The following is a 9,458-nucleotide window of genomic DNA, read 5'->3' on the forward strand; positions in this document are numbered from 1 at the left end:
TAACGGCTTTCCATAATTGCTACCGGTAAGTCCAACTTAGAGATAAGTATAACTTAGAATCTTTGTGAAACACCCCCCTGGTGTCGTGACGGTCACTCCTCAGGGATTGACCGGTCAGCGGATGGACATGGCCTTACGCAGACGATCCCAAAGCCAAGGTCGAAGGTCCTGTTTGGTAAAGTCACACAACGTGATGTGTCTGATGATGAGAGGAAGGTCACATGGTTTGACCAGGATTGGGATGATCCGTCTCTTCCTTGCACCTGAAATCAACATCAATATCAACATAAACAATAGATAATCATAGAAATGTACACATAAACAATAGATAATCATAGAATTGTACACATGAATAATAGATAATCAAAGAAATGTACACATTTATATTGACTTCTTTAGTATTGTGTCTTTGCATCTTTATAGTAAAAATGAATCTACAATAGACCTTTCTTGTAATATAATCAAATTTAACGCACAAATCTTTGTTAAGTGCCTTGTACAAATATTCTATTCACCTGTTACGGATAATTGTATTTTAATAGACGGAATGCAAATCGTGCACATAAATTGCTCGTAGGTATGACAAAACATGTATAATATATAAAATTTGCATTCTGACTATTGAAATACAATCATTTGTAACTGCTAGGAGAATGACATAATTTGTAAGGAGGCACTAAACAAAGATTTGTGAGTTAAATAAGATTACATCACAATAATGGCCTATTCAAATTGGTCCATCTGCATCACAGAGAAGTTTAAAATTTTGAGGTAAATATATATCAATTATGAGACGAAAGTAGGTTAGGTTACAGCTTTTCAAATACTGATTTAACAAATAACAAAACACTCCTATGCAAGAGCCAGACTCCTTTTCCAGTATTGATGATTCAATTCAATTCAATTCAATTCAATTCAATTTCAATTTCAATACAAAACATTACAAATCAATTATAAACATTTAAAACAAATGTAGAAATAAACATTTCACTTTATCACATCACAAGTGACTTGATTGAAATCAAGAATTCACTTCAATCCACCATCTTAACTCACCGGGTTCTAAGGAAACAGCAAACTTGGTTTGAAAGTCACAGCTAGGGCTCTGGAGAAACTCAGGCGATAGAATTACCAGCATTTTATTGCACCTGATGAACGATATAAATGATAGTTACAATACAATAGACAATTCTACACAAGACTGAACACAATCATTAAATGCATGCTCAATTTGTTTTCATTTTCATGTCAAATCCTTTGAATTTAAGATTAGAAGTACCAAGTAAATGGTGCAATACTATACACACATGATTATGTACTCAGTCATTTGTCATTTGTTACACCAACAAAACCAACACAACAGATTAGTAAAAAATATTTTTTTAAAAAGAGGAGGAATCTGTACAAGCAAAACCCAAAGCTCCTCAAAAGAGAGTAGCAAAAGAGATATTTATATAATACATTTTCATCTTTACTTCTCTCTGTGTCTGCCTCTCTCTGTTTCTGTATCTGTCTCTGTCTGTCTGTCTCTCTCTGTATACTGTTCCTCATTTCCAACACCCCACTTCCTCTTTCTATTGCAAATCATGGCCAGTATACATCAGGTACAGTATACATCAGAACCGTGTCAACTGGGTTTTCCCATGGTTTTCCCATGATTCTGAACCATGGGAATCACAATGTCTACCAGGCCAAGCGATTTTTCACTTATTCCACCATTATCTGGGGAGGTATTTCACAAAGACTAAGATCGACTTTAATAAGTTGGACTTGAACGATGGCAGGCCATTTATGCCACTGGTTGCTCTCACCATTGGTCTCTCAATTATAATCTTTGATACTATTTTTTCCTTCAATAATGAACTATCAAAAAAGATTTGTGACAAAGATTTGTACGTCCCTTGAGAAACCAATGCCAGGAATGGTTAGAGGAAGTTGAGGAACTAGTGGCATGACTGGCCTCCCATAGTTAAGTCCAACTTAAAGTCGATCTTAGTCTTTGTGAAACACTCCCCTGGTATAGAAAGATTAACACCTTGAACTCTTGACTTTCCCTTCTCATCCTCCCTCAAAGATGAGAATAGTCTACCTAAATTCAAACTTGACACTAAACTAAACCCAACATATTTTCAAGTATTCGTGATGAGGGAGCCCAAAGAGGGGGCCAAAAGAGGGGGCCAAAAGAGGGGGCCAAAAGAGGGGGTCGGAAGGGGAGGGGATATTAATAGCCCCTAAGCAAAGCTATTTAAACCTCAATGACATTTTCTTAAAGTTAAAGCCCCTCTGCACTAGTTTGGTATAGAGGGATTAGATCTCCCTGCGAGGTCACTGGCAGGTGGTTATCTGATCAAATCGGCTCTCAATTAACATAAGAAAAAGGGCATCATGGGGAATCAACGGGTACGCTTAGGCATTGTTGGCTGTATAGAGGGCGCAAGTAGCTATAAGTAGTGCAGTGGGGCTTTAAAGTTAGTCTCTGTTCCTACTCTTATCCCAATCCGAGTCTGGAGATAACATTTCTTATTCAGTGATCTACCTGTTTTTAATTATTTCTGCAGTGACAAGAGCATGCGAGCCTCCTGGTAGCAGATCTCTTTGATCGATGCAGAGTTTGTAGTTATGAGGCTCGGATTCCAACTGGCTCCTCAATTGTTGTACAAACTCCAGATCAGCCATAGCAAAACAAACGTAAGCATCAAACATCTCTGGTGGACCTGGGATGAGAGAGGAAAAAAAAGAAGATTGATTGCAATGAAGATTTATTTCATATTTTTTGATTTTTTTTAATTAGATTTTTTAATTTTTATTCATTTATTTATTTATTTATTTATTATTATTATTATTATTATTATTATTTTTTATTTTTTATTTATTTATTTTTTTTTAAATTTTTTTTTGGGGGGGCGTCATGAGTCTATAGTAATAATTATTCTTTAAATTAAAGTAATTAAAGGGGCATGTTCCCACTATTGTAGTTATCGCTGCTCTAGTCATCGCCATCTTGGTTCCGAAGATCGACTTCTAATTGGCATACAGCTGTCAATCAAAGTACGCGCGGCCTGGCCTGCCTTCGTCAAGCCAGCTGATCGCTGCCGATCCTGACGTCCCGAAAGTGGGCGGAAACAGCAGCTGAATCTTAGAACCGAACTGCGATCGGTATTACTTCGGCACATGTATGCGATAATCGGCATTGTGCGGGCAATCGGAACATGCCATCTGCGTAAGAGCCGTATTCTGTTGGTGTCAATAGGCAGCTAGCACCGTCCGCCAGCGGGTACGTATTTTGAACGCCCTCTGGAATACGGGGAACATGCCACTTTAAAGAACAGTGGCAAAAATGAGTCATCATCCTCGGTATTCATACAGTATACATCCCTCTGAAGAATGTTCATAAATCTACAAGTGATTTAAAGAGAGAGTTCTTGAGTTTCAACTCCATCATCAATTTCTCAATATCCTGAATGAGTTAGAGTCCTGTTTAAAACATAGGAATCTAATGCATGTACGGTACATTTGAATACACAGATTTATTGCACAATGTTCTGAAAGACCAATTCAATCGTTATGAGGATTATTTATGGGGAAAAGAGCTATTTGAAATGGAATGGAAATGTTTTTCTTACCAGATGGGGAATCATTGAGTGTGATTCCTCTCAGATCGTCTGATGTAGAGGACGCAAAATTGCCAGTGACTAAAAAAAAAAAAGATAATTATGATAATATTATATCATTATAAACCTTATATGGTAATCTTTATAAATATTGCAAAATCACTAGTCTTTACAGGTTAACAATTTGTGTGTAAAAAGTACATGCTCAAATCAAATTTGAACAAATAAAATATTATCTGACATCAAAGACTAGAATACACTGATAGAAAATAAAATGTTTTTCTTAAATAAAAGACGGACTGGAAGAACCATATTAAACCCAATTACAAAGCAGTTGTATCATTCATTAATATCTTATCAGTAAAGCAGTATTGAGTAACAATCCCAGTGCTTAAAAATAAATTTTATGCAAAATATTTTATTTATAAAACAAAGTATGAAGAAAAAAATCTTTCATTTTTACTAGAACTAGATTTTCTTCAACACATAGAATCTATAATTGCATTTAACAAAAAGGAAAACAGAATACACACAAACAAAAGTGGAGACCTCTAATTTAATTTGATTTGATGTTTGATCTTTAATTAATTCTTTTACATGTTCATTTGTTTACTTTGAATTGTATTGTACTGTATTTGTTATGCAGATCAAATGTTATAATGAACAATAATTGTAAATATTTTAGATTTGAAGCAATAAAAAATAAAAAAAATTAAAAGAGTTTTAAGTATTCAGTATAGCTTACCCTCTGGTACTTGAATGGGATCTCTGGCTTCAGCTTGAGTTCGTTTCCATCGCTTACAGTCTTCTTCTATTTTTGACAAATATGATCGATAAATTTTTAAAAAATTTAAAGCCAAGTGACGATAAATTCAGATCTTGTCTGGGATTTTCAAACATGACAGAAAAAGTATTACTGGATATTATCAAATTTAACATTGATATATTTGTGTTATTTTCTGTCGGTGATGATCAACGTGCCCTGTGAAAAGAACCTAACTTAGTTTCTTTAGAATGTTATTATTACTCTGTACAAGGTAATAAGTGATATGCCGTCATAATGCTGTTTATGTATATTTCATAATTATTTTTTAACTAATGATTACGGTCTTATTATATGGAATCTTATTGCAGTACAATAGAACTTTGAAGCATCTAAATATCCTGGCGCTGGCCCGCCCCCCAAAAAATGAAGAAAAAAGATATGGTGAATACAGTGAAAAAGAAGACAGACCAAGTATATTTTTTTAAAAGAGAAGGAAAATACATAGACCCCTATATCAGATATTGAGTTGAGGAAGATATAATAGACAATGGTCTCTATCTAGGGTAGTAGATCTCCTCATAACAAAAAAGTCTCCATAGAGTCCATACAATATATTTCAGATTTATTGTTTTCACAGCTACAGTCACAAAATAAATATAACAATCTTATATTTAATTATTTATATTATACAGAGTGACCAAGGTAAGAAACAGAGTTGAAGAGACAATTAAGATAATGAATTACAATTACAAGTAGTTATTAAATACACAAAAAGGTGTAGGCCTAGTGATATATTTAATATAGGTCTACCGTCTAGATCTATTTATTTTATATCACTTTTCCATTTTCTCACCAAGAAATGCAGGCAGTTCATGCAAGACATCATGTCTTTCAATCTTCTCTATGATATCAAGGAGCTTTCCAACATTACTCCCGGGTTTGGTGCACCAAGCAGATAAAACTTTGGCTACTGGATCGGATTCAAGAGCAAAGTTCTGGATATGAAGTTGATAACTGAATCCCATTTCTTCGGCCATATCCCTCCAGTCGCATGATCCAGGTCTTGGAGGGCGAAGGTACTGAGAGAGAATGTTTGTTGTTCTCCATCCAATTCCAGTCGCAGGCATGCTGCGCTCGATCTTATTAATGTTCTCATCTTTCGGTTCTTTCTCAGGTATTTCTGCCGCCATTAATTCCAAGCACCCACTATTACCGTCTTCGAGGGTAGTTGTTGCCTTTTCCAGCGCCGAAACTGCTGGCGCGCACGAGAGGGATTTGTCGCAAACCTGAGTGTCGCGGTTGCTGCTGTCTGCAGCTGGTCTTTTACTGAGAACCACTGCACCACAATCTCTCTCTGAGTCACCTGGCAAATGTAGCTTCACCGTTAAATCATTAAAATTCATCGTGAGATAATATTTGACGAGGTCACGCTCCAGTTGTAAAAAAATTGTATTGTTCCGGAACGGAATTTATATTTTACACGCATTACGTAGACAAACTTCCGGGTACGGGTTGCGATTCGAGGTAACGCACGCCGCTACAGCAAAGTGAACTTTCTCTAATTCAGACTTTTCTGCAAATTCACGTTGAAAAGATTACACATAATATCATATCATATATTCAGTGCTGTATTGATATACCTTACACATAATATGGTAGGCAGTAGGTAAGACATTTTTAGTAATTTAAGTTCATGAAAGCTTAAATTACTAAATTTTATTAGAAGTTTGAATTTTAAGGGCTGTAAAAAATAATGAGCGACGCATTTCGGAAAGGGGGTTTCTGTTTCAGGGGAATCCCCCTTGCTGCGGTTAACACGGCGTGGAAAAAAAAAGGGGGGGGGGTAGAGTCTGTGTCGGTTCACACCCCCCCCCCCCCCTATATCACACATACACGCCGAGTAAAAGCATTTTGCAGAATACTTCTAGGCCTACTTACATCTTACTTTTATACTACTACTTCTTAAAAAAGGGTATTTTTATTTTTAATAGTAGTTTCCAAACAAATTAGATCCTATAGGATTTACAAATATAGGATTGATGCTACTCTTAAAATTTTGATGATAATAATGTAGCGCCCACACCCCGAGGGAGGGGGCATACCTATGAAAGGAAGACAAAATAAGAAAGGTGTTGACTAGGATGCATGGCAAAACAAAGTCTTTATTACTTAATCTTCTACAGTAACAGTCTTTTCTTACAATAACATATATACGATCAAATGGCATAACATTAACACAAATAAATCTACCTGTTCGCATACATTGATTCATTAGCTCTCGGTGTTCTCTTTCTATATCACTAAGAACATCATCTGGGAAAGTTTCATTACATTACTATCTCTAAACGAAAATATCCTTACTTCCATGCTTTATTTAAAAGCGCAACTCTTCATCGATCTCATAATCATAACTTGGCTACTAATAAATAACTTAACCCTTATCAAATGTCTATAACATTGCGGTATCAGTCAATCTACTTTAGCTTCTAATCATATAACTCTTCACTTAATTAGCGTCTCTTTCAAGAAATCAAATATAGATATAATACAAGAATGTTGGCATAATCATCCCTATACTATTGTCTAATAAGCTTCCTACTCTTTACGCTCCAAGACTGAGGATCCACTGTACACATAGACCCTTAGAATGTAATTCTACTCTCAGCCTTCACTAATCCCTAAATTCACAAGTTACTTCTTGTCTCAGGACTTCACATTAATACTGAATAAACTTATAACTCTTCCTTAACTATAGCTCATGTATTTTCCAATAGTCATCTGCATCACTTTGATCTAATACTATCTTTTTCAGCGAGATTACTGAACTTGAAAAGATACATCTTCAACAACTTATATCCTAAACTCCTTACAATATTCACAGCACTGTCAAATAGTCTTAGTCTGCAGTCTGTACTAATAGCTCTAACAAACTTACAACCAATATTACGAATTCCTCTTACTGTATAATCTCGTCTTCACATACAGTTCATATTCTAATTCTAATCATCAACCAATAGTTTTACTAAATACATGTATATTCATTTCATGGTTATATACAAAGCAAAGTGAGAGTGAAAGAGAAAGGGTGAACCATACAGAGAGAGAGAGAGAAAGAAAGAGGGAGAGAATATAAAGAGAGAGGGGGGGAGAGAGAGAGGGAGATATATATAGAGAGAGAGAGAGAGAGAGAGAGAGAGAGAGAGAGAAAGAGAGAGAGAGAGAGAGTAATTCCCAATAACATTTAACCTGAATTATCATTCCTAACAATATAATACAATGAATTCCAGACAGTGATTATGCAAGTCTTCAACTACAATATTTCATCAACCCATCCATCACTAGCTAACTATTAGACAATTTGACCATGTGTTTCTCAACAAGTGTATTCCCCAACTCAAATCCTTTGTCTTCTCATTTTGCTGACTCTACCAAACTTTCATTCCCGCCTAAGATACCATTTCCAGCATGGGTCAAAACAAACACATTCTATCTCTAGCACTTCTCAACATAGCATTTGGGTATAGCATATACTCTATCTACACTGTGTGCGTGTAATGCATTGCAGTGGATGGTCAAGCTTGGGGGGAGAGGGGATTAAGAACTCTGATAAGAAGTTGTGTTCACATTGAACGCACTGCCATATCCTAATAACACACTAGTATTGTACACATGGTGCGTCCACACTCACTCATACCATAATACTGTAAGTTAAAGATAATCTGGACTTGAACAACTCATTTCGCTATTCAAACTGTATCTAACTCGAACTAGAATATATAACAATGTGCTTTGGCATAATGCATAGTAAATGGCACATGTCCTTGGCTAAGAATATATATATGTACACATGAATATCGAGCAAAAGACAAATATACTGACAGTAACAAAGTATATTCTCTTCTCAAAACTTACTTAAAATGTTGTCTAAGTCAAACAACATAATCATCAATCTCACATACACGATAATACTTTCCTATCACTTCTACAAGTGATTACTATGTTCATCAATGACATTATCTCTCCCCACATGGCATCTCTTCCCACATGGCATTTCTTATATTTCCTCTCATTGTCCACATGTCATATAATCCAACAAGTCATTGGCAAAGATCATTAATATCTCTTTTTACACAGTAATACAAGATATGTGAATAGTGAAGCTATAATAGTTTAGAAATACACATATTATGAACAACAAGAATATAACACAATTGAATAATATAAGATTCTTTCTTACCTATGAAAGGAAGACAAAATAAGAAAGGTGTTGACTAGGATGCATGGCAAAACAAAGTGAGAAGCCACTCCTGGTATCCCAGCTGGTGTGTTTAGGTTGGTTGTGGGTGAGGCCACTCTCGCAGGAGGGGGTACCTAATTAACTAAGAGGAGGGACTATATGGGGGCTAGAAATATACTTGTGTCATACATACAAAGTCAAAGATATACAAAAAAATAGGGGGGGGGGTATTCTTTGGGGCTCCACAATAATATTAATGAATAATAATAGTAATGGTTATAATAATCATAATAAAACAGTTGTCACAAAGACTCACATAGTTATTACCTTTGAAGGTCTCAACGCACTTAGAAAAAGGCAAGTAGGTAAGAAGCATAAAAATAGAAAAGCTGCAGAAAAGTGTTATTTACTACCAATTTGGAATATCAAGTAATGAAATAAATATGTTTTCAGAGCAGTTTTTGAATTATTGAACTTTATCAGCTGGTTTTACTTTATGGGGGATATTATTCCATCGTTTCAGGACTGCATGCTCAGTACCCCTTTAACCATAACACTATGTTTTGACCACATGTATCCCATATAGAGGTAGGTCTTTCTGCTGTAGAGTATATTACATTTTATCAACATTATTTCTTCCTTCATATTTCCTGTATTATTATTTTTTTCTAAAATAAATCTCCTTCCAAGGATACACATCTATAATCCACCTCTCCCTCGCCCTGTACCCCTATCTCTCTGCCCCATCCTCTCTCGTTTTACTCTATTAATATCTTTTCTCTCGTTCCTCTTTCTGTCCCTTTCCTTTCTCTCTCTCTCTCTCTCTCTCTCTCTCTCTCTCTCC

General features: G+C 35.6%; 1 protein-coding gene across 1 annotated transcript; it reads right to left on the reverse strand.

Moving 5' to 3' along the window:
• LOC575081 (myeloid differentiation primary response protein MyD88) lies at positions 1-5,926 on the reverse strand. Its single transcript, XM_775497.4, has 6 exons — positions 5,231-5,926; positions 4,357-4,422; positions 3,624-3,692; positions 2,537-2,714; positions 1,057-1,148; positions 1-263 (listed from the first exon to the last, which is right to left on the reverse strand). Exons 1-6 carry the CDS (start codon positions 5,778-5,780, stop codon positions 115-117), a joined length of 1,104 nt encoding a protein of 367 aa, XP_780590.1. The 5' UTR covers positions 5,781-5,926; the 3' UTR covers positions 1-114.
• Between the last annotated feature and the right edge of the window lie 3,532 nt (positions 5,927-9,458).

This window comes from Strongylocentrotus purpuratus, unplaced genomic scaffold (genome assembly GCF_000002235.5).
Source record: "Strongylocentrotus purpuratus isolate Spur 01 unplaced genomic scaffold, Spur_5.0 spur5_scaffold_6, whole genome shotgun sequence".
Classification (NCBI taxonomy): domain Eukaryota; kingdom Metazoa; phylum Echinodermata; class Echinoidea; order Camarodonta; family Strongylocentrotidae; genus Strongylocentrotus; species Strongylocentrotus purpuratus.

Bases quoted from the DNA above. Each gene is read 5' to 3' on its own strand.
- LOC575081 (XM_775497.4), bottom strand. From the start codon at position 5,780: ATGAATTTTAATGATTTAACGGTGAAGCTACATTTGCCAGGTGACTCA. The intron at 4,423-5,230 runs GTGAGAAAATGG...TGTCAAAAATAG, and splicing joins TGAACTGCCTGCATTTCTTG to AAGAAGACTGTAAGCGATGG. The intron at 2,715-3,623 runs GTAAGAAAAACA...CTCTCATCCCAG, and splicing joins ACTCAATGATTCCCCATCTG to GTCCACCAGAGATGTTTGAT.